At 34.0% G+C, this 26,990-nt stretch overlaps 1 protein-coding gene across 1 annotated transcript in view; it reads left to right on the plus strand.

Moving 5' to 3' along the window:
- The window catches only part of Dock3 (dedicator of cytokinesis 3), a 387,335-nt gene that overhangs the window by 11,399 nt on the left and 348,946 nt on the right, over positions 1–26,990 (plus strand). Inside the window, exons 2-3 of the mRNA XM_010625591.1 lie at positions 3,387–3,470; positions 4,684–4,767. Of these exons, the coding sequence (XP_010623893.1) occupies positions 3,387–3,470; positions 4,684–4,767 (168 nt within the window). The remainder of the gene's footprint in view (positions 1–3,386; positions 3,471–4,683; positions 4,768–26,990) is intronic.

A 26,990-nucleotide genomic window follows, 5' to 3' on the forward strand; every position in this document is an offset into this window, starting at 1 on the left:
ATATATATGGAACAAAAAAGATTGCGGCAGGTAAATTTATAAAACCTCTAGAAATGAAAGATGTTTAAAACTTATGTTTTCCTGAAAATATCATGCAAAAATTATTTGACTATATGATAGGTTTTTCAGCTGTCAACAGCAAATTTTACTTGTTTTATGAATTTGACTATCTCTACTTCCTTGACTGTTCTGAAACTGAGTAGACTGATGTACTCAAGTACTGAACAAGTAAGCTTTGCAATGGTCAATTTTTATTGGAAGTTTTTGGCTTATAAGGTAAAGTTACTTTTTTTCTGAATGATAACTGCTATTATTATCAAATAAGAAATCTTTTGTAAAATAGCTTTTGCTATATAGCCTGGGTAATACAACTTAAAACCATATTTATATGTGAAGCTTTTAACTGCAGTAGTCATCTCAACAACAATCTGAATTTCCAGTGTTGTCAGCCTGCTTTCCCACACTGTCAGAAAAGAAGAGGCAGATCTTTATGATCATTCAAATTTTGAGGCGTTTCACCATGTATGATAGCCAAAAGATGAACGCAACCCAAGTATCCATTGACAGGTGAATGGATAAACAAAATGTGAACATACAAAGAATGGAATAACACTCAAGTTTATATTTAAAGCTCAGAGTAGTTTCTGAAGCTTCTTTTTTAAGCCTTAATGCAACTGCAAAGGAAATTTACATGTTTCAAAATCCATTTAACTGTACTACTAGGGAGCTTTACCCAGTATCAGTTAGAAATACTCTAATCCACAATGTAATGACACACGAAGTGGTGACTAACAAGAGAAGATTCTGAAAGCCAGTGTAAAATGAAGATAGTTACTAAAACAGATTTTTCATAAGTTCTCTGAATATTCATGAAGCACAGCTTCGAATAGTGATGTTAATTTTAATGTTCTTGTTAATTAATGACAGGTTAATATGACAAGAGTTAGGAATACTCCTAAGATTGAAATATAATAGTAGGGGTCTCAATAAATAATTTGTTGCAGAGTAGAAGAGCTGGAGCCCATGCACTACATAGTAGTTTATGTATCATGCCTAGAGACTGTATAGTATTGACCATAGACTGTTATAAATAACTGTTTCTTTGTACTTTTGTGAGTACTTGCAAGGGTTTGAGAGAGAAGATGAAACATAATCAGACCTTCATTTTACTCAAGCAAGAGTAAAGGATTCTCTATAGCAAATCCTAAAGGTTATAAGTATTGGGATTATACTTGAGATGGCATAGAATATAATGATCAATATAGGGAGAATATATTTTTACACTACTGAGTCTTCCAAATAATTTATATGACATGTATCTTCATTCATTAGGATTTTTTTTTAGACAGGGTCTCACTATGTAGTTGAGACTGACCTGGAACTCACTATGTAGCTCAGGATGGTCTCAACTCACAGAGATCCTTCTGCCTCAGCCTCACAAGTGCTGGGATTACAGGCATGCGCCACGACGACCAGCTTCATTAGGCTTTTAATACCTCTACTGTCATAGATTTTTTTTGGTAGTTTTTCTGTATGTCTTTCTTAGCTTTATTTCTAGTTACTTGGCATTTTGGTGTTCCTATAAATGACATATTTTCAGAAGTTTCATTTTATAATTGTTGATATGTAAACTTAAAAATTTACCTTTTATCTAGTGACTTTGTACTTTGAAGTATATGATAGTTTATGTCTAAATACTTTCAGATTTTAATGTGAACATTCACACCTGTAGATAATGATATTTTTATTTATTTATTTTCAATCATTATACCTTTTTGTGCCTTATTTGTACTGTAGTATAATGTTCATAAAAGTGGTAATAGTAATATCCTTTTTTGTTTCTAATTTAATGATAAAATATTCAATATTTCACCAATATAGATGACATTTGCTGTAGAAATCATGTAGCTACCTTTTCTCAGATTAAGGACATGCCCTTTTATTAGTAGTATGTTAAGAATTTTTGTCCAGTGAATATAGAATTTTGTTAAATGCTTATTTATTATTATTATTAGGTACCGGGGATTGAACTTGGACCCTTGCACTGCTGAGCTAAATCCCCAGCCCTCAAATGCTTATTTTTTATTTATGGAGATAACTATTATTTTTCTGCATTTTATATAAATACAGTATTAGAATCAGCTGCTCAATTTCTACTCCATCCAAAAAAACCTGTTGGATTGTTATTGGGATTTTTTTTGGGGGGATTTTAATAAATCTTTAGATCAGTAAGAGGGGAACTGACAACTTCATGGTAGTGTCTTTTAATTTATAAATATGGTAAATCTCTCCACATATTTAGATTTTCCTTTATACCTATCAGTAGTATTTTTGTAGGTTTTAACATAAATGTCTTATGCTTTTTGTTAGATTTCCCATTTGATTTTTTGTTACTACTTAAGTAGCAATATTTCTTTAGTACATCTTCTATTTTTTTTCCTGGCAATAGAAAAAATGTGTTTTGCTTTTGCTTTGACTTTTGTTGGGAAGTTTTTTTCTTCACTTTTGGTACCATCTTGGTAAAAAATGGCAAATTCACTTTAAAATTGATATGACTATAACTTAGTAACTTATATGCAAATTTGTATAAACTTTGTCATCATATAAATTTAATTCTTTTTAACCTAAAATTCCAATTAATAATTTTTTTTTGGTACCAGGGTTTGATCTCAGGACCTTGCACTTGTGAGGCAGGCACAATGCCACTGCGCTAAATCCCTGGCCCCAGTATAGATGTGTTTTTAATACCCTTTAATAATGTTTTTAATATTTTGATTGCTGCTATGGTAGCTTTTCTGTATTTTTCCAAATAAGTTATGCTAGGTTACTATCAGTGTTTTTTCAAATAACTAATTTTAGTTTTTAGGGGTTAATAGATATATGTTCTTTATGATCTGTAGACTGTCCTTTCTATTGTTATTTATATATTTTTTCTCTTTACATAATGCTATTTCATTAATTTCTGTTGAAGATTTTGTTTCTTAATGGACAGTTAAGTTTATATGATGATTTCTTTAAAAGAATCTTGTTTAAGTGTCTGTGTATAAGATTCTTTACATGTTAATTTTTTCTTAAGTTGTAGATACATATTTGCTGCAGAAGATCACAGAAACGTAAATCATGCTAAGTGATGGAGTATCTTTTTAAAGAAATGTTTTCATTCATGCACACATGCATATGCTACTCAGGAGTGGTAATTTGCCACAGTGTACTTCATTGTCCTGAAATACCTTTCAAAACATTAAGTTGAAAGAGACTTCCATGTCAGAAAAAGGCATTAATAAGGAAGACAGAGTGTACTTGTATACTGAAGAAAATATAGTGCTTTACAGTAACTCTGAGCATTGAAAAATGCTGATTAATGTGTTTATCCTTGCTTTTTTTAGTGATATGCAGTTTTCGAGGATCTGTTCCTCAAGGATTGGTCCTAGAAATAGGAGAAACAGTCCAGATTCTTGAAAAATGTGAAGGTAAGTGTGCATGTATAAAGTATATAAATAATACTTCTGATAACATTAAATACATTTTTATTTTGTACTGATTATAAAGAATCACTTTGAAGTTATAATCATTAATTTTTTATTCATTAATTTTATTAGTACACTTTAGGTATACAATATGATCAAATTCACCATTGGGAATTTGTTCCTTTACATGATATATCTTGGTTCTTATTTTCTTCCCTTTTCCCATGCCCTCCCTTCAACCCCTCCAACTCTCCCTATTTATAAAGACTTTCCATTTTTTCCTTTTCTTGCATTTATTCTTTTTTTTTTCTTTCCTTTCCTCTACCCTTTCCCCTCCCACTTCCCCTTCTACTTTGCACCTTTCCTTCCTATTTCACATTATCTGGTATACATTTTGATTCTCATTTGCAATTTCAGTTTCTCACACTAGAGAAACTTTTCAGTATCTACATATGTGTGTCCTATTTATTTCACTTAAAGAGTATGGCCTCATTGTGCATCATTCTAGTTTCTCATTCTTTATGGCTGAATATCACTTCATTTTATTAAAAAACATATTTTCTTTATCCAGTCTTCAATTGACAGAAAATTGGGCTCTTTCCAAGTTTTAGCTATTACAAACTGTGCCACTATAAACATTGGTGCACATACATTACTGTGGTATGATGCTTTTAATTCTTTTGGGAAGATACACAGAAGGGGAATAGCTTGGTCAAATGGGACTTCTAATCTTTGTGGAATATCCATACTGATTTCCACAGTGATTGTACCAGTCTCTACTCCTACCGACAGTGGAGAAAGGTTTTTTTCTCCCCACAGAGTCATAAGCATTTGTTATTGCTTGATTTCTTGATAGCAGCTGGTCTGTCTGAAATGAGGTGCAATCTCAGTGTTGTTTTCATTTGCACCCTTACCCCTCCCCTCCCCTATTTGCAAAGACTTTGTTTCCATTTTTTCCTTTTCTCATATTTTTTCTTTTCCATGTTTTCATTCATGCACACATGCATATGCTACTCAGGAGTGGTAATTTGCCACAGTGTACTTCATTGTCCTGAAATACCTTTCAAAACATTAAGTTGAAAGAGACTTCCATGTCAGAAAAAGGCATTAATAAGGAAGACAGAGTGTACTTGTATACTGAAGAAAATATAGTGCTTTACAGTAACTCTGAGCATTGAAAAATGCTGATTAATGTGTTTATCCTTGCTTTTTTTAGTGATATGCAGTTTTCGAGGATCTGTTCCTCAAGGATTGGTCCTAGAAATAGGAGAAACAGTCCAGATTCTTGAAAAATGTGAAGGTAAGTGTGCATGTATAAAGTATATAAATAATACTTCTGATAACATTAAATACATTTTTATTTTGTACTGATTATAAAGAATCACTTTGAAGTTATAATCATTAATTTTTTATTCATTAATTTTATTAGTACACTTTAGGTATACAATATGATCAAATTCACCATTGGGAATTTGTTCCTTTACATGATATATCTTGGTTCTTATTTTCTTCCCTTTTCCCATGCCCTCCCTTCAACCCCTCCAACTCTCCCTATTTATAAAGACTTTCCATTTTTTCCTTTTCTTGCATTTATTCTTTTTTTTTTCTTTCCTTTCCTCTACCCTTTCCCCTCCCACTTCCCCTTCTACTTTGCACCTTTCCTTCCTATTTCACATTATCTGGTATACATTTTGATTCTCATTTGCAATTTCAGTTTCTCACACTAGAGAAACTTTTCAGTATCTACATATGTGTGTCCTATTTATTTCACTTAAAGAGTATGGCCTCATTGTGCATCATTCTAGTTTCTCATTCTTTATGGCTGAATATCACTTCATTTTATTAAAAAACATATTTTCTTTATCCAGTCTTCAATTGACAGAAAATTGGGCTCTTTCCAAGTTTTAGCTATTACAAACTGTGCCACTATAAACATTGGTGCACATACATTACTGTGGTATGATGCTTTTAATTCTTTTGGGAAGATACACAGAAGGGGAATAGCTTGGTCAAATGGGACTTCTAATCTTTGTGGAATATCCATACTGATTTCCACAGTGATTGTACCAGTCTCTACTCCTACCGACAGTGGAGAAAGGTTTTTTTCTCCCCACAGAGTCATAAGCATTTGTTATTGCTTGATTTCTTGATAGCAGCTGGTCTGTCTGAAATGAGGTGCAATCTCAGTGTTGTTTTCATTTGCATCTGTAGAATGACCAGGGATGTTGAAGATTTTTTTATATGTTTATTTGTTATTTCTACTTCTTTGTCTGAGAAATGTCTGTTTATTTCAGATGCCCATTTTTGGATTGGGTCAGTCATAAGCATTTGTTATTGCTTGATTTCTTGATAGCAGCTGGTCTGTCTGAAATGAGGTGCAATCTCAGTGTTGTTTTCATTTGCATCTGTAGAATGACCAGGGATGTTGAAGATTTTTTTATATGTTTATTTGTTATTTCTACTTCTTTGTCTGAGAAATGTCTGTTTATTTCAGATGCCCATTTTTGGATTGGGTCTTTTTAAATTTCTTTTCCTCTACCCTTTCCACTTCCCCTACACCTTTAGCCCTTTTCTTCCTATTTCACATTGTCAATTATACAATTGGGAGGTCTGGGGAGGGTGGGGGGGGTGAAGGGCAGGCAGGGGTATGGGGAAAAAATGAGAACCAAGATCTGTCATGTAGAGATATAAGAGATCCCAATGATGAATGTAACTGTACTGTATGCTTAAAAAACACCAATAAACTCAATGAAAAAAATTGGGAGGTCTGATTTTTAAAATTCTTTATATATTCTAGATAGCAGACCTTTGTCTGAGTAATAGCTGGTAAAAATTTTTCCCACATTGTGAGTTGTCTCTTCATGCTCTTGGTGGTTTCTCTTGTGGTGCAGAAGCTTTTTTATAAGGGATCACACTTGTTGATTCTTTGTGCTACTTCATGTCCAATTGAGGTTTTGTTCATGAAATCTTTTTTTATGCCAGTGTCTTCAAGAGTTCTGCCTAACCTCTCTTCCAGACGATTTAGTGTTTGTGCTTTAATATTTAAATCTTTAATCCATTTTGATTTTAGTTTAGGGCATAGTGAGAGAGATAGGGCTAGTTTTAATCTTTGGCAGTTGAAACTCAGTTTTTCCAGTACCATTTTCTGATATGTTCCACTGATTCTCCAGTCTGTTTTTTTGCCAGTACCATGCTTTTTTTTTTAAATCACAGTAGCTTTGTAATATAGTTTTATGTTGGGGATTGTGTAGTATAGTTTTATGTTGGGGATTGTGATTGGGAATTTCAGTTGGGATTGCATTGAATCTAAATAGCAATTTTGGAAGCATGGCCATTTTCGCTGTATTGGTTCTTCCAACCCAGGAGCAAGGGATGTCTTTCCATTTTCTGATATCCCCTTTGATCCCTTTTTTCAGAGTGCTGTAATTTTCAGAATAGAGGTCTTTGATTTATTTTGTTAGTTGATTCCTAGGTATTTCATTTCTTTGGATGCTGCTGTGAAAGGAGTTGTTTGTTCAGCTCCTCTCTCAGTGAGTTTGTTGTTTTTTTACAGGAAGGCTACTGATTTTTATGTGTTGATCTTGTATGCAGCTACTGTACTAAATTTGGTTATTAAGCCTAGAAGACTTTATGTGGAGTTCTTGGGATCTTCTATATAGAGTATCCTGTCATCTGCAAGTAATAACAGTTTGACTTCTTTGCTTCCTTTATTTCTTTTATTTCTTTCTCTTGCTTAATTGCTGTGGCTAATGTTTCCAAAACTATGTTGAACGGAGTGGTGATAGGGGACACTTGTCTTTTCTTGTTCCTGACTTTAGCATGAAGGATATCAGTTTTTGACTATTTAGTATGATGTTGGCTATTGGCTTTTCATAGATGGCTTTTATCAGATTGAGATAGAGATGTCTATTCTAATTTTTTGTGGGGTTAGGGAAACTATTTGGTATTTACATGTGTGTCTTATTTATTTCACGTAAGAGTATGGCCTCAGTATGCGTCCATTTTCCTATGAATGACTCTAGTTTCTCATTATTTATGGCTTAGTAGTACTCCATTTTATAGAAAAAACCATCTTCTTTATCCAGTCTCCAACTGATGGGCAATTGGGCTGTTTCCAAGTTTTAGCTATTACAAACTGAGCTGCTATAAACATAGGTGTGCATTTATCACTGTGGTATGATTCTTTTAATTCTTTTGGAAAGATACCCAGCAGGGGGATAGCTGGGTCAAATGGAACCTCTAGTTCTAGTTCTTTGAGGTATCTCCATATTGATTTCCATAGTGGTTGCACCAGTCTGCACTCCCACCACCAATGGAGAAGGGTTCCTTTCTCCCCACAGCCCTGCCAGCATTTGTTATTGGTTGATTTCTTGATAGCAGCCATTCTTTGTGGAGTGAGGTAGAAACTCAGTGTTGTTTTCATCTGCATCTCTCAAATGACCAGTGATGTGGAACATTCTTTCATATATTTACTTGATGCTTTTACTTCATCTGCAAAATGTCTGTTCATTTCAGATGTGCATTTTTGAATTGGGTCTTTATACTTGAGAGGCCTGATATTTTGAGTTCTTTATATATTCTAGGTAATAGTCCTTTGTCTGAGGGCCAGCTGGTAAAAATTTTTTCCCCACGTTGTAGGCTGTCTCCTAGCTCTTTTGGTGGTTTCTTTTGCAGTGCAGAAGCTTTTTAATAAGATGAGATCCAACTTGTTGATTCTTTGTGCTAGTTTCTGTGCTACTGAGGATTTGTTCATAAAGTCTTTTCCTATGCAATTCCTAGGTATTTCATTTCTTTGGATGCTGCTGTGAAAGGAGTTGTTTGTTCAGCTCCTCTCTCAGTGAGTTTGTTGTTTTTTTACAGGAAGGCTACTGATTTTTATGTGTTGATCTTGTATGCAGCTACTGTATTGAATTTCGATATTTCTTTTCTCATTGAGTTTATTGATTATGTGTTGATCTTGTATGCAGCTACTGTACTAAATTTGGTTATTAAGCCTAGAAGACTTTATGTGGAGTTCTTGGGATCTTCTATATAGAGTATCCTGTCATCTGCAAGTAATAACAGTTTGACTTCTTTGCTTCCTTTATTTCTTTTATTTCTTTCTCTTGCTTAATTGCTGTGGCTAATGTTTCCAAAACTATGTTGAACGGAGTGGTGATAGGGGACACTTGTCTTTTCTTGTTCCTGACTTTAGCATGAAGGATATCAGTTTTTGACTATTTAGTATGATGTTGGCTATTGGCTTTTCATAGATGGCTTTTATCAGATTGAGATAGAGATGTCTATTCTAATTTTTTGTGGGGTTTTTATTATGAATAGGTATTAGATTTTGTTGAACGCTTTTTCTGCATGTATTGAGATGATCTTGTTTTTGTTCTTGGCTCTGTTAATATAGTTTATTACATTTATTGACCTGTATATGTCAAACCATCCTGCATCCTGGGATGAATCTCACTTGGTCAGGGTGTATGATCTTCTGCATTCTGTTTGCCAGTATCTTATTGAGGATTTTTTGCATCTGTGTTTATTAGGGAGATTGGCTGGTAGTTCTCTTATTTGGTTGGATCTTTCTCTGCTTTTGGAATCAAGGTGATGCTTGCTTTCAGGAATGATTTTTTTTTTTTTTGAGACAGAGTCTCACAATGTAGTTGAGACTGACCTGGAACTCACTGTGTAGTTCAGGCTGGTCTCAAACTCACAGTGATCCTCCTGCCTCAGCCTCCGAGTGCGGGGATTACAGGTCTGTGCCAACACACCTGGCCCCAGGAATGAATTTGGGAGTATTGCTTCCCTTTCAATTTCACTGAAGTGCATGGTGAGAGATAAGGGTGTAGTTTTAATCTTTGGCAGGTTGAGATCCAGTTTTTCCAACACCATTTATTAAAGAGGCTATCGTACCTCCAGTGAGGATGGTTGGCTCCTTTGTTAAAGATGAGGTAGCTGAGTATATCTGGGGTTGTTTCTGTATCTCCCAATCTATTCCACTGATCCTCAGTTCTGTTTTTTTTCCAGTACCTTGCTGTTTTTATCACAGTGGCTTTGTAGTATAGTTTCATGTTGGGCATTGTGATACCCGCTTCCATGTATCTGTTTTGTAGAATTGATTTTGCTGTTCTAGGTCTCTTCTGGCTCCAAGTGAATGTTTGTATTATTTTCTCTAGTTCTGTGAAATATACTGTTGATATTTCAACTGTGATTACATTGAATCTGTATAGCAGTTTTGGTAGTATGGCCATTTTCACTATGTTAATTCTTCCTACCCAGGAGCAGGGGATATCTTGCTATTTTCTTATATCCTCTTCAATCTCTTTTTTCAGAGTGCTGTAGTTTTCAGTGTAGAGGTCTTTTGCTTCTTTTGTTAGATTGATTCCCAGATACTTCATTTTTTGGGAAATGAATTGTTTCCCTAATTTCTCGCTCAGTGAGTCTGTTATTTGTGTACAAGAAGGCTATTGATATTTGGGTGTTGACCTTGTATCCTGCTACTCTGCTAAAAGTGTCAATTAAGTGTAGAAGTCTTTTGGTGGAATTTTTTCAGTCTTCGATGTAGACTATTATATCATCAGCAAATAATGATAGTTGAACTTTTTTTTTGTATTGGGGGTCTGTTATAGTATCTTGGGTTAATTTCAAATTGAAACTTATTTTTCGTATTGGGGGTCAAACTCAGGTCCTTGCACTTGGGAGCCAGGGGACAGAATCACTGAACTAAATCCCCTGCCCCAGCAAATTACATCATTTTTTTGGGGAGAGTACAGGGGATCAAACTCAGGACCTTGCACTTGCGAGCCAGGTGGCAGAACTACTGAACTAAATCCCCGGCCCTGCTGTAGTTTTCATTGTAGAGGTCTTTTGCTTCTTTTGTTACATTGATTGATGAACCACATATATTTAGCAGTGTGCTTTTCTGTACAGGGAGCTCTTGTACAGCATTTACTTTAAATTTTCTTAAGTATATGATAAAACAGTCATAGAGTAAGAATGGAAGGTAGTTTTCTTAATCTGATGAAGAATGTCTCCTAAAAAGCAAACATCAGTTAAGGAATACTGAATTATCAGTATTCACTTGTGAAATTTAGAAAGATTTCCCACTGAAATCTAAAAATGAGACAAAGATACTTGTTATTACTCTATTAACTTAGGTAATAAAAAGAATAGAAAGGAAAATTTAAAATTATAATTTTTAGATTATATGATTATATATATGAAACGTGCAGAATAACCCATACAAAAAAGTATAAGGGAACTAAACAGGTTTGATGGCTGCAGTTTTTTTTAAAACTTTGTATTTTCTTTATTTTTTATTTTTAAGTATGTTTGCAGTACATAATGATTACATTCACTTTAAGGAGTTGGTACATGTGTATTACACATTTCAATTATTTTTCCCCTTCCTTTAACCTTCTTTTATTTTTCCAGCATCAGATTAATTTATTTATAACATCTTGTAAAATTAATATATATACAGATTGGAAACCAGGCTAACAGACCAAAGAACATATAAAACATTTAAGACAATTGTGCTTCTCAGGGTACACTTTCAGACTCATGGTCTATGCTGGATTATAATACTTCTCTCTTTTTTTTCCTATTATCTATCTCATACATACATACATAGAGATATAAAAATATATGTACAAGTTCATTTAAATATATATATTTCATATAAGAGAAATTATGTGATATATAAGCTGCGTGTCTGAATTACTTCACTTAACATGATTTCAAGGTCCAACCATTTCTACAGATGACTCAGATTTATCCTTCTAATGGCTATAATTTTGAAAACGTATTTTTTCTATGCTTAAAAAAAGAAGGGTTGGGGTTTTAGCTCAGTGGTTCTGGCACCTACCTTGCAAGTGCAAGGACCCGAGTTCAATCACTAGTACAAAAAAAAAAGATGAACTAAAGAGACATTGCGACTGAAGTAGTACCAAAAAGTCAAATGGGAACTCAATGAAAAAAAATAAGATATTAATGTTAAAAACTACAAAAATACTGTTGATAGGAATAAAGGGCAATCTAAATAAATGAGGAGGTTTATCATATGTAGAAATTAAAAGACACTATCATAAAGTTGTTAGTTCCCTTCATATTGATCTGAAGATTTACTGAAATCAAAATCCAATTTTTTTTTCAGAGGTGGGGGGAAGGCGTAGAAATTGAGCAGCTGATTCTAATGTATTATATGAAAATACAGAGGGCTACAGATCAAAACAACTTTAAAGAAGATAATCTAAGCTGTAGGATTTATATTACTACATATCATTATATATTATAAATTAAGACTTTGTGTTTCAGGTCAAAGAGATACTAATGAGGGGCTGCCAGCAGTTTTGGAAGAGCTACACCTATGGTCTAGCTCCTGGTAACTCATAACTTTTCACAAGTGTCTTGGCCATACAGTAGCTTACTGCTATAGAGCAGCTTGAGCTCATGCTCTCTGACAAGTTTTGTCACCACCTGCAGTCTGCATGTTGCTATGGCAACCATGCTCTTTCCCCAAAGATTCTAATCTCAGCCTTGAAAATGGAGGGGTTAAGTGCTTAGTTTCTGGCTTGTCCATTAATTCTTAGTTTTATAACAAATATCAAAAGTCCTGTTGCAGTTCACTGGAGAATGATATCCTGAAGAGTATGCAGTGCTAGGCCATTTGGTACTAAAAATTACAGCTTATTTAGTAAATGGTACTGGGCCAATATTGAAAGCAATGAATAAGATTAGTTCGTATCCCTTACTAAATTTCAGATGGATGGTGGTTCTAAATATGAAATGTAAAATATTTTAGGAAGCTCTGGAAAACATTATTTTTGAAGAGTAGACAGATTTTTTTGGTAAGGATTCAGAAAGTATTAACTATAAAGGAAAATATTGATAAATTATACTTTATTAAAATGAATATCTTATGCTGCTTGAAAGATGTTAAGAAGATACTAAAGGCATGTAACAGAAGTGAGTGAATTTGACAGAAGACTTTTATTCAGAGTATTAAAGGCAAAAGGCTTGGATAGGCTCCTCAGAAATGGATTTCCTAGTGTCTCATGAATATGATCCTTAGTAATCAAGATCCTTAGTAATCAAGGAAATTAACTTTAAACCACAGTGAGATACTATCAGTCAGCCACTAGAATGATGAAAATTTGAAATATCAGTGATAGTGGGCATGTGAAACAACTGATATTCCTATATATGGTCGTGATAGAGAAATGAGATTATCACTTTGGGAAACTCATTGATACTATCTATTATAGCTGAATCTACACATACCTCATGATCTAGCAATTCTACTTGCAAGTATAAACCCAACAACAAAATACCTGTATAAAATGTTAGTAGTATAGTCATACATAGTAGCTCTTAGCTGGACAAAATAGTAAATTTTCATCAACAGAAGAATGGGCCAATACATTGTGATGTATTTGTGTGGTCAAATATAATTTAAAATGAGTGAATTTTTATTGCTCAAAATGCAGGTGGGGCTGAGGACTTAATTCAGCGGCACCATGTCTGCCTCACAAGTGCATGGTCCTGAGTTTGATCCCCATTATCGGCAAAAAAAAATTTTTAAATGCAGATGAATGTCACTACATATGCTTTTTTTTTGGCACCAGGGATCAAACTTGGGACCTTGTGCTTGTGAGGCAGGTGGTGGAAGCACTGAGCTAAATCCCCGGCCTTACATATTTTTGATAAACACAATATGAGTTCAAGCTATTACACATAACAGAAAATATAGAATCAGGTAAAATTAACAGTAATATTTATTAGAACAGTTTTTTTTTTAAGGCTGGAGGAAGTGGAAGTAGGATGTTGCTAACGTTTTATTTATCTAAATGTGGTCATATGGGTGTGTTTACTCTTAAAAACTGGCTGGGGTTCTCTAGAGGAACAGAATTAGAGGGAATACAGTTAGGTAGATATGGTTTAGATATAAAATTCACTCCTACATACATATATGAGATTGTGCAAGAGGATTTATTATGTCAGCTTATGGGATCAGAGGTACTGTAGTCCACAGTGGCTGATAGCCCCTTGTGTAGAGTTGGAGTAAGCTGCTCAGTTTAAGAAATTGGAAGCTGAAAAAGAGGGATTAACATCAGTCTTAGATTGAAAGCCTGAAAGCTCCATGAAAAGTTGCTAGTATAAGTTGGACTTGAAAGGCTGAAGAAGCTGAGTGGAACAAAAGGAGAAGAAAGAGGAAGTCTGCTGCATTTATTGGAAGCTCCATTCTGCTTTAGCACATGTATTTTGGTGCTGCTGCATCAGACTCCACTACCAAGCTGGAGAATATAAATCTGTTTTCTCCTGAATTATAGATACACAATTCCACACATTTTTAATTATGTTTCTTTTAAAATGGTACTGAAAAATTTCTTAAAGTATAAAAATAACCTTTTATCCAAACATTGATTATAAGCATCGATTAGTTTTTAAAGTTTTTCTGTGAGCAGAATGAATCCAAATACTGCTATGGTTAATTATGTTTGCAGGGGGCGAAAAGAAATAATGAATTCAGCCTTCCTGTTTTTGAAGGTGAATTTGTTAGTGAGTAGACAAGGTCAGCCAGGGTTTAGTCATGTGGAAATCTTCTGATTTTCTTTTAAAAATTTTGATTCATGCATATTTTAACAAGATGACATGCTATGTTTCCATTTATTTAAATTTGGTTTTCCTTTCATGATCCTGTCTTACTATAATATTCAGACTAAGAATCAGTAGCAATAAAAATGTATACTTTTTAATTCATATTTAGGAATGAAAGAAGGTATTTCATTATTACCAATGTTTTATATACAGAGTCCATCAAAAGAATGTACACATACTTTGAGAAAAGACAAACATATTAATATTTTAGTACTAATTTATTGAGGCATCATGAGAGTAATACAAGTTATCTTTGGCTTCTGTCATTACAAGAGGTACTCAAAGTGTTGTTCATTAGCTTCCAGATGTTTATTAGTATAGTGAACTGCTGTTTGGGTAACCTTGGTCATTGAGATCACTGTACATGCATTTTCAGTTTCTTCTCTAAGGGCCAGCAGTGTAGTGGGTTTTCTGTGGTATATGACATCTTTCACTGGGGTCCCTTATACAAGGGTAACACTATCTGTTGAAAAAAATTATACTACATTTTTTTCCCCTGAAATGTGTATACAATTTTTTTGTGGACTCTGTGTATTAGATGCCATTTTTATTAGTCTCTACTTTGTTGGATAAATATTCCCTGCCACTTAATAATGGCCTTTAGAATTTTAAGTTTTGATGAGATTATAAACTTAATCCATGTTTACATATTTTGACCAGAAAAAAAGGTTTCTTGTAGCTCTAAAATTTTATTTTTAATTTTTATTAACTTTAGGAAGTGATTTATGTGAAAAAAATTATGTAATTTGAAGTCAGGGCACTTAGTGTGCATATAATTCTAAGTACTTACAATTTCTTTTAAATGTCTTTGAAAGATTTTTATTATGGTTTGCAAATGAAGTTAAAGTTTAAAAGTAAGAATTTTGTAATAGTTTTCATTTGCTCAGTAACTATCATGCTACAGGCAATAGAAGTACATACTATACATTTATTATTTTAGCTAATCCTCACACAACCTTTGAAACATTACTACCTCCATTCTTTTTGAGGAAACTAAAGCTCAAAGAGACTGAAGGGAACATAGGTGATATGTGGCAGAACAGGGATTAGGATTTTACTTGTCTGCCTCAAGTATTAAGCTATTTGGACTTCACTAAGTGACTAGTTCTGGAAAGACCACTGATAGTTTTAACTATTTGAAATCTGTTAATTTTTTCCTTTCTTTTCTTTAAAATTCAGGTTATTGGTACAAAGTATTAAGCTATTTGGACTTCACTAAGTGACTAGTTCTGGAAAGACCACTGATAGTTTTAACTATTTGAAATCTGTTAATTTTTTCCTTTCTTTTCTTTAAAATTCAGGTTATTGGTACAAAGTATTAAGCTATTTGGACTTCACTAAGTGACTAGTTCTGGAAAGACCACTGATAGTTTTAACTATTTGAAATCTGTTAATTTTTTCCTTTCTTTTCTTTAAAATTCAGGTTATTGGTACAAAGTATTAAGCTATTTGGACTTCACTAAGTGACTAGTTCTGGAAAGACCACTGATAGTTTTAACTATTTGAAATCTGTTAATTTTTTCCTTTCTTTTCTTTAAAATTGAGGTTATTGGTACATTTTAGGAAGACAGTACAGTTACATTCATTGTTGGGATTTTGTACCTCTACATGACAGGTCTTGGTTCTCATTTTTTCCCCTTGTCCCTGCCCTCCCTTCACCCCCCCTCACCATATAAAAATATATAAAAACTTTTTTTATAGAACCACTTATGTACCGCATAATCCTGAGCAAACATTCATAACTTTTTGAGCCTTAATTTCCGTAACTTTAACATTGAGATAAATGTGCCCATCTTATGATGGCTGAGCATGCATGAAAATGTTTTCCCTAGTACACAAGTTACCCAGTAAATGTTTACAAAATCTGAATTTGAGGATGCGAAGTCAGAGAGGTATCAGAATCTTACACTGAACTGCATTCCCATTCCTTTTTAATTTAATTTAATTTTATTTTGTTTGTATTTTTTTGAGACAGGGTCTCACTATGTAGTTGAGACTGACCTGGAACTCATTATGTAGCCCAGGCTGATCTTGAACTCACAGTGATCCTCCCAAGTGCTGGGGCTATAGGTGTGCACCACCACACCCGGTATGCTTTTTTTTCCCCCACTGAGTTTATTGGTACTTTTTAGGTATACAGTACAGTTACATTCATCATTAGAATCTTAAACCTTTACATGACAGCTGTTGGTTCTCATTTTTTCCCCATACTCCTGCCCTCCCCTCACTCCGTCCTCCCTTCCCTATTTACAAAAACTTTGCATTTTTTCGTTTTCTCATATTTTTTTCTTTTCCCTTATTTCCTTTCCCCTACCCTTCCTACTTCCCCTACACCTTTAGCCCTTTTCTTCCTATTTCACATTGTCAATTAATTTTTTATTTTGAACAGAGTCTTGCTAAGTTGCCCAGGCTAGGCTTGATCTTATGAGCTTCCTGTTCCAGCCTCCCAGTGTGCTGGGATTGTAGGCTTGCACCATGACAGATGTCTTCCTCCTTGGTTTTAAAGAAAGCTAGTGGTGGGAAAAGGAGGGTTAAAATATTTTTTAATAATTTTATACATTTTTGAAGCTCAGTTTTTCAGGATTTCAGAATGATGTGGATTAAGCCTCTCATGAGGTTTGGCAAATGGCCTCACACAAATCAAACTGATAAATCTTTTTGTCCACTGTGGTTTTGTAATGAACCTTCACTTGGATAAACCATTGGCTTTGTGGAGATACAATGGAGTAGGCCTTGGGAGACAAGCTTTTATTCCTAGCTCTGTTGTGGCTGATTTGTGACCATGAGCATGACCTTGCAGTGCCTCATGTTCTTCTATAAGATATGCAAGATAGGTAATTTTTCTTGGAAGTTTTTGGGGAAACATAATTTTTCATAGTTATATTCAGATGTGTCATGAATGATATTGTTGCTGGCTAGTTTGGCTCCTTGCTGTTTGTAATAATAGAAATTAAAACTACAGCACAAATTTACAGAAAAAAAGCTTTAATTGGAAAATTAGAAGATAGGGAAGGACTCCAGTTTAGATAGCTGGAAGGGGCAAACTCTGACACATGGGTTTAGACATGCACAAAAGGTAGTGAGGTTTTATATTTATTTAAAGGCATGAAAAGAAGTGTGCTCTGCAGAGCAAGTATGGGCAAATTAAAGTGGGCAAAGAAGTATGCTGTAGGTGAGGGCAGGCCACTGAAAGAGATTACACTGGCCTCAAGGTTCATGGCTACGTTTTGTATACCCCATTCTGATGTCACATAGGCTGTCCTGTCAGAAAACTGCTTGATTTTGTGCCAGAACAATTGAAGATAGCCTTTTCTGGTTGGCCCCAGGTGAAGAACTTGGGAACTGTTTTATTGCACATATATCCTGGATTTCCATGATTTACAGGTTATGCCCACTTGCCCAGATGGCTGGCCATGCCCTAATCTCCTACCTCAGGTTCCTGTTTTATTTTTTGGGAGTAAATATCTATATTTTGTTTGTTTTGAGACATTGAAATTATCCAATCTCTCACCAATTGTCTAAACTTTATATAGGACCTTATCAGTGTTCTTAGAGGTGTTACATTCTCTTTAGCTAAAGCTTGAAACTGCATGCTTGTATGTTTGTAGGGGTCTTAATTTTAAATAGTGATCAAGAAACTAAAGAAAAAATCATGTCTCTTTTTTGCTTTTCCAAGTATCACCCCTAGCTCCCTGTCTTCATCTTGCTAATGATTTTCTGCTTAACATTTTAACACTATTCTCCCAGTTTTTCTGTTACATGTACTTGAGAGCTACTGTTAGAATTCAGAAAATAACATGTGTTTTTGTATGATATTTTAAATTCCTTTTGTAATTCATTACCACAAATTAGCAAACATTTTATTTTATTTTTTTTTCATTGAGTTTATTGGTACTTTTAAAGTATACAGTACAGTTAATTCATCACTGGGATCTTGTACCTTCATAGCAAACATTTTAAATACACATTTTACAGCATGTTTTTTTTTTTATACCGGGGATTGAACTCGGGTCCTTGCACTTGCAAGGCAGGCCACTGAACTGCTGAGCTAAATCCCCGGCCCCTACATCATGTTTTTATAAGTACCTTATATATATGCAATAAGTTTATAAATATGTATGTGGATGTTGTCACGATAATGGGCACTTCAATAGATTATGTTACTTTATCATGTTTGGATTTTAAAAATATTGGGAATTCCCCTTAGTAAACTTACTGTTAAAAGATAAAAATTTGCTATTATATTGAAAAGACGGTTTGAGAGATTTTGAGTTACAACGGAGAACTGAATATCTACTTCTAAGTTTGCTTCTTTCTAAAGCATTCCAAAAAGAAAATATAGGGGTTAAAAAATGTAATATAGCTACAGGGATAAGGTAAATTGGTAAGGAGTTGAAAGAGTTTAAACTGATTTAGCATACTTTAGATATTTTAATTCTAAGATGCTAATGGGAATGGATGAGGATTAACCTCATTTGCACATGTCCTCAGAATGCATAGGATATTATAGCCCCTAGATACTTTTGAAACTGAAGATGAATATATACCTTTTTCCTATTCTTCATCTAATTTGGTGGATGTCTTTTTTCTCATGCTGATAGAAGTTTTGGGGTTTGTTTTTATAGAGCATCTCTGAATTGAGAGATTTCATGCATAGTTGAAGAAATGGGTTTCATATTGAAAACTGGATCAACTAACAGCACACATACTGAACGCTGAAACTTCTATCCCTCAGCCTTTCAGGCAGGAACAATCTGAACAAAGCAAGAAGGGCCCGGGGATGCTAATTGTGCCAGCTTTTGATTTTTTGCCCCACAAACTGTCTCTATACAGTGAATCATAAGGTTAGCAAGCTTTTAGTCATGCATCTGAAGCTTCCTTTTAACTTTATTATTTTCTTTTATGTAAACATGAGCCGACATCCAAGGATATATTTGAAGATGCATCTAACATGAAAGATGGCTAAGTGAGATCCCTCTCACTTAAAAAATAAAGAAAAAAAAATCAATGCATTTCATGAATAATTAGAAGAGAGTAGTTTGAAGGCTGGAAACACAAAGTAATGATGAGGTGGTAATAAGAAAGAATAGCTCATCAAGAAATTAACCAATAATAAATGCTAGCAAGGCTGTGAGGAAAAAAGAAGGAACCCTTTTCCATGGTTGGTGGGAGTGTAAATTGATACAACCAATATGGAAATTAATATGGAGATTCCTCAAGAAACTAAAATGACAGTTTCTATTTGACCCAGCCATTCCCCTTCTTGGTATCTTCCTGAAAGAATTAAAAACATACCATAGTGGGCCAAGGATTAGCTTAGTAGAACTGTGCCTGCCTGGCAAGCACAACGTCCTAAGTTCGATTTCTGGTATCCCCCCAAAAAAGCAGCACCCCCCAAAAACAACATAGCATAGCAGTATAAGTACATCCATATTTATAGCAGCACAATGGTAATAGCTAAATCTCAGAAACAACCTAGATGCTAATCAACTGATAAAAGGATAAAGAAAATGTGTTTTTTTTATACAATGGAATATTACTCTTCCATAAAGAAGGATAAACTTGAGACATTTTTAGGTAAATGGCTGCAGTTGAGACCATACTTTCAAGTGAAATGAATCAGACACGTGTGTTTGAATATTGCATTATTTATCTTGTGTAAATAAACCGAAAGTGTAAAGAAGGACCCAAATTCATGAAAGGCATTGGGAAATAGGAAGAAATGTTCAAATGTGAAGAGAAACAAGGGAGGGGGAGAGGAAAGGGAAAAAAGAGAATAAGGAAAAAATGGAAGCAAAGCTTTTGTAAATGAGGGGAAGAAGAGTTGAAGGGAGGGGAGGGAAATGGGGAATAAAAGAAAAATCAAGGTATATTATGTACAGGTACATATTCTCTATGATAAATGTGATCATTATATGTATCGGAAACATATCAATAAAGTTAATTAAGAAAAAAGAGGTAGAAATGTTGATTGCCCTGATTTGCTCAGCACATATAGTAAACATGTATTGAAATATCACACTGTATTGCACATTAATCAAATATATGTTAGTCAGGAACTTTAAAAATTGCAAGGTGATGGAAATGTTTAGTAACCCAATTTGATCTTTACACCCAATATACATATATCAAATTAATACTGTATACCTTATAAATATGCACAATTAAAATAATGCAAAAGAAAAAGTAACTTGTGGAGATAGACTACAGATGAAAAATTGTTGTCTGTTGAAAGAAAAGATATAAAACAGGTCTGGATTCTATAAAAAAAGGAACATATAGGCATCAGAAAAGAACTTTTAGAAATTAAAAATATGATATTGGAATGAAAAAATCTCAGTTAAAGGGTTAAAAGGTAAATAAAGGTGATGAATTAAAGAATATAAAGACATCATAGATCAGCTTCAAGAGGTGTATCATATGATGGAGCTTCAGAAACAGAAGAAAGAAAATGAAATAGAGAAACCCAGTATGAAATAATTCAAGAAAATTTCCTTGAAAGGGCAGATTCTGTTTTCTATCAGGCCCAGGAAGAACATAACACAAATAAATGAAAATAGATGCTTATCATTGTGAAATTTTGGAATATTGGGAGGAAGAAAAATTAAGAAATATTTAAAGATAGGAAAGAGCATTTCATTTGCAAAGGATCAGCAATTAGATTGTCTTTTCAGTTTTAACTATGTTTTTGTTTTCCAGCTTTAATTGAGTTTATTGGTACATTTTAGGGATACAGTACAGTTACATTCATTGTTGGGATCTTGTACCTCTACATGACAAGTCTTGATTCTCATTTTTTTCCCCTTACCTCTGCCCTCCCTTCACCCCCTCCTCCCCTCCCCATCTACAAACACTTTATTTTCATCTTTTCATTCTCTCACATTTTTTTCTTTTCCCTTTTTACTCTTTTCAGTTTTAACTATGGAAGCTAAAAAGATAGTGGAGCAATATCTTCAAAATGTTTTGCTTTATTTTGTTTTGAGATAGGATCTTGCTAATTTGCCAGGCTGGCCTTGATCTTGTTGTCTTCCTGCCTCAGCATCTCAAGTAGCTGAGATTACAGGTAGTGCTACCATCCCTAACAGGAAAATTATTTTTTAATACAGAATTTTATAACCCAGACAAACTACAAACTGAATGAAAATATACTAAAGATATTTTTTTTACCAGACACAGGTCTCAGTTCTCCTCCTATATGACTGTTTTCAAGAACTTACTTGGGTGATAGCTTCCTTCAAAACAAAGCATTAAAGTTAAGGAAGATGACGTGGGATACAATATGTAGGAAAATCCAACTCCCTTCACCCTCCTCCCCTCCCCATCTACAAACACTTTATTTTCATCTTTTCATTCTCTCACATTTTTTTCTTTTCCCTTTTTACTCTTTTCAGTTTTAACTATGGAAGCTAAAAAGATAGTGGAGCAATATCTTCAAAATGTTTTGCTTTATTTTGTTTTGAGATAGGATCTTGCTAATTTGCCAGGCTGGCCTTGATCTTGTTGTCTTCCTGCCTCAGCATCTCAAGTAGCTGAGATTACAGGTAGTGCTACCATCCCTAACAGGAAAATTATTTTTTAATACAGAATTTTATAACCCAGACAAACTACAAACTGAATGAAAATATACTAAAGATATTTTTTTTACCAGACACAGGTCTCAGTTCTCCTCCTATATGACTGTTTTCAAGAACTTACTTGGGTGATAGCTTCCTTCAAAACAAAGCATTAAAGTTAAGGAAGATGACGTGGGATACAATATGTAGGAAAATCCAGCACAGGAGAGACTCTTGAAGGTGATCCCCAGGATGAATGTAAAGGGTAATAATCAGAGTGACCAGTACCAGATATAGAATATATTCAGAACAAATTAGAAGTGTGATTTGAGAGATAGATACCATTTTCCTTGTTATTGTATCACTTTTTCAAACTAAAGGTGGAATATCCAATTGAGCTTGGGCCAGATATTTACCTGTATTTGACTTATTTTGAGTTTTACATACTGATAATATTGACCAGTGGCAATATTATGGCTTGTATTATGGTGCAAATCAGTAGCAGTAAAATGGTCATGACTATTCAGAGTGACTAATTTCAAGGTAGCACTAACTAACTCATTTGCGAGGCAGGTGGCAGCACCACTGAGCTAAATCCCCAGCTCTAGCACTAACTCATTCGGAAGTAAAAATTATCAGTTTTAAAATGTTCATTTAAATGTGAGAGAATGAAAAGATGAAAATAAAGTGTTTGTAGATGGGGAGGGGAGGAGGGGTTGAAGGGAGGGCAGAGGTAAGGGGAAATAATGAGAATCAAGACTTGTCATGTAGTGGTACAAGATCCCAACAATGAATGTAACTGTACTGTATCCCTAAAATGTACCAATAAACTCAATTAAAGCTGGAAAAAATGTTCATTTATTTATTAGTGATTATTATCTTTTATATGTAAAGGTCATAAATGAAAACAAAATAACATTGAATTATGCAGATAAAGACAAGATTATTCTTTGAACTTTCAGTGAAAATAATGGAAAGAGAATTTTGAATGTAGGCCTTTTGAATAATTATGTTCCCACATTTTTGGTCTAAATTATCTTAGGAGTTGCTTAGTTCTACAAGTGATTGGCACTTTCCTGTCTATTTTTAGTTACATAATTGGAACGAAGATCCAGAATTTTGAGGGCTATGCATATTTTTATTGCTGTACCAGTTAAAAAAATTCAGTATTTTTAAAAGGTTGTAGATTTTGTTTTTGGATCTGTAACTCACAGTTGGTTACTTTAATGAGCTATAGAGTTAAAGTTCTCATGCAGAACTTTTCCTCACAAATAATCTTGATTTTTAAATTAAACTATTTAAAATACTGATATAGGATAGATAAATAATGCTTGTCTTCTGCTGATCTCATTGCATTTATGTATTACCTGTCCTTGGTGCCTGGGTAGCAGTTACCTGGGGGTTAAATGTCAATAAATTTGTGTATTTTCCCCCTTTTGTCAGTGAGAAATACATGTTACATCTTCAAAATAAAAAACTTAAAACTTTTCAGAGTGTACTTTTTTTTTTTTGGTACCAGGGATCAAACTCAGGTTCTTGAGGTTGTGAAGCAGGTGGCAGAACCACTGAGCTAAATCCCCAGCTAGTGTGTACTTTTTGTTGGACTGCATTTGGTACTTTTGATTTGACTTGATTGGTTTGCACCTAGCATCTTTGTAAAGGACTGCTGATTGTTAACTGTCACATGGCCTGGTTTAGATAGAGGCTTCATTATTTTGTGGGTTTTTTTTTTGTTGTTTTTTTGTTTTGTTTTGTTTTTTTGGTACTGGGGATTGAACTTGGGTCCTTGCACTTGCAAGGCAGGCCACCGAACCGCTGAGCTAAATCCCCGGACCGAGGCTTCATTATTTTGGTTGACACTGCTGACATTGTTCTGTAGCCTCAATCTCAGTAATAATTATAGCAGTTCTATTGGCTGGGAGAGTATAGCTTCACTTGCATTGGGTGACTAACAGGGACATTTCACAATCTGAATAATAATGCATACTTAACATGATGTGTTGTAGTGTTTGAGATTGTAGATGTGAAAACAACATGACACAAGGGTAGGTTGCTACGTCTTTTTTGTTGTTGTTGTTGTTAATATAGCTAAACAATTGTGGCTTCACATACATGAATCTTTAGTGTGTTTGTAACTAAGACCCAGAATATCTTTCCAAACAAGTTTTCTTCTTAATGTATATTTTACTTATTTGCTTGCTTGTCTAACCTAACGGGGTTAAAATATATAAAAAAAAGATTTCTTTATTTTCTAAAATTAGATTTGAAGTGACCTTATAATTTACATATGAAATTTGGTTGGCATGACCAGTCATGGAAGGTATAATCTAGAGTTACGTTGAAAATTGTAAACTCTTTACCTTTCTTATTTCATTATCAAAGCAAATAAGTATTGAGGATTTACTAGTGATGGTAAGCATACCAACTATGATTCTTTCTTCTGTGACAATTATGTTGTGTTCTCAGTTTCTGTTTTTGTACATTATCTTTATATTTTTAATTTTATGAAAATATAAAACAAAATTTCACAAATAGTAATAGAATAACGATAGTACACTGTGTATCATTATCTTCAAAGTAATTACTCAGAGTGCAAGACATAAACCAAGAAGATTATTACAAAAAAGAAACAGGTAGCACAAATCTTTCCTTTCAGTGAAATAAGATAAGATAAACCAGTAGTACAAATGAAGCCAATTAGCGTATATATTAAAATACTTATAAAAGCATGGAATTTGTAATTTGGGGAAGTATTTGAACTTCTCCCTATTTCTTATTTGTCTCTGTTCTATTTTGCTGTGTGTGTGTGGTTTCTCATAGAAACCATGTGATATTTGAGCTTGTGTGTCTGACTTATTTTACTTAATATTATGTTCTCAAATTGCATCTGTTTATCTACAAATGCCTTATTTTTTATGGCAGCATTGTACTGTGTTGTATATAAATAATCACATTTTCTTCTTTCATCTGTTGATGGACATATATGCTATTTCTAAGATCTAGGTGTTGTAAGTTGTGCTGCTATAAACATAGATATTCATGGGTCCCTATAATATGATGATTTGAACCCTTTGGGGAATATACCTAGAAGGGGGATAGCTGTATCAAATGGAATTTCTGTTTTTAGTTTTTTTGAGGACTCACCACACAGGTTGCCCTAGTGATTGTACTAGTTTACATTACTTTGATGGCCATTGACAATGAGCATTTTTTTCCATGTATTTATTGGGCATTTGTAATTCTTCTGAGAAGTATCTTTTTATTTTGGTTGCCCATTTTTTGACTGGATCTCTTATTTTGGGAGGAGTCTAATTTTTTTGAGTTCTTTATGTATTCTTGATGTTAGTGTTCTATCTGTGGAATAGTTGGCAAAAGTTTTTTTTCTCATTTTGTAGATTGTCTCTTCACTCTGTTGATTATTCCCTTTGCTGTGCAGAAGCTATTTAATTTGACAGGATACCTTTTGTTGATTTTTGGTATTCTTGTGCCATTGGGGTTCTTGCCTACACTTATGTTTTCAAGAGTTGTATTTCACCTTCCACTAGGTTGTTTCTGTTTTAACATTTAGATCCATTTTTATTTTAGTTTAGTACATGGAGAAATGTATGGGTCTACACTCAATCATCTGCATGTGAGTATCTACTTCTTTTAGCACCATTTATTATAGAGACCATCTTTCCTCCAATGTATGTTTTTGGCTGCTTCTTCTGTTGTGTTCCATTGATCCACATTTCTGGTTTTGGATTGGTATCAGGCTCTTTTAATCACTGTAGCTTTATAATATAACTTTAAGTCTGGGACTGTGATGGCACCTGCTTTGGATTTGTTACCCAGGATTGTTTTTGTTATTCTAAGTCATTTCTGCTTCCATATAAATTTTAGGATTGTTTTCTCTAGCTTTGGTGTTTTGGTTGGGATTGTGTTAAATCTGTTTATCACTTTTGAAAGTATAGCAGTTTTGATATATTGGTTCTGCCTATCCAGAAACAAGGAATATTTTTCTGTTTTCTGATGTCCTGCTCAATTTTCTTTTTCAGTCTGATGAAAATTTCCTTGTAGACATCTTTTACTTCCTTACTTAGGTTAATACCTAAGTATTTACTTTTTGGTGAATGATTTTGTTTTCCTAATTGCTTTTTCAGTGAGCTGTCAGTGTATAGGAGTATTATTGGTTTTTGTATGTTAATTTTGTGTCCTGCTACACTACTGAATTTGGTTATTAATTTGTTATGACTTGTATCTAGATGTCCCACCCAAAGCCTCATGTAGTCATAGGTGGAGTTTTTTGGAGGTGGCTGGATTTATAGTGTGTGAGGCATGGATTAGTGAGTGGTGCAGTGCTGGAATTAGTGGTGTGATGCTGGCATTAAGGGTCCTTTCCCCAAAGTGTGAGTGCTACTAAGTTGCATGGAACAGAAGGGGAATGAAAGAGGGTTGCTGCTTTTGCTTGCTACTTTGTTGCTTTCTGTTGCCCTGCCTTGCCATAGATTGTTTCTCCTCTTAGATACTCATATTCCCTGCAGCATTGCTTTGGAGCCATGGACTAAAACCTCTATGAATTGTGAGCCCAAATAAATATTTCCTCCTTTAACTTTGGGTGTTGGGTATTTTCTTTCATCAATAAGAAAAGGTAAGACAATTCAAGGAGTCTTTTGGTGGAGTTTTTTGGATCTTGTAAGTAAAGGATCATAATTGTAAAAAATGATATTTTGACTTTGTCCTTTCCTATATGTGCTTTTTTTTGGCCAGATTTCTCTGGCTAATGTTTCAAAGACTGTGTGAACAGAAATTGTGATAATAGACATCTTTGTCTTCGTCCTGATTTAATTAATTAATTAATCTGTTTGTACCAGGGATCAAACTCAAGACCTTTCCAGGCAGGTGTGGTGCCACTGAGCTACGTCCCTAGCCCCTTGTTCTTGATTTTAAAGGATAGGCTTTCAGCTTTTAATTGAATTATATTTATTGATTTGCATGTGTTAAACCACTCTTGCATCCCTAAGATGAAGCCTACCTATTTACTTGGTCATGGTGTATTATAATTTTGATGATTTATCACATCATTCTGTTTGCAAGTATCTTTTTTTTTTTAATTTTATTGAGTTTATTGGTACATTTTAGGGATACAGTACAGTTACATAGTTCTTCCCCTACATCACACCTTCCCTACACCTTTAGCTCCTTTCTTCAAATTTCTAAATGTCAGTAATCTTATTAGAATCTTATGCATTGTTGCAGAATATTCACACCAGGGAAACTATTTGGTATTTACACATGTGTGACACATTTATTTCACTTAGGAGTATATCTTCAATATGTATCCATT

The sequence above is a fragment of the Fukomys damarensis genome, unplaced genomic scaffold, assembly GCF_012274545.1.
Source record: "Fukomys damarensis isolate Sample0158 unplaced genomic scaffold, DMR_v1.0_HiC HiC_scaffold_37, whole genome shotgun sequence".
Lineage (NCBI taxonomy): Eukaryota > Metazoa > Chordata > Mammalia > Rodentia > Bathyergidae > Fukomys > Fukomys damarensis.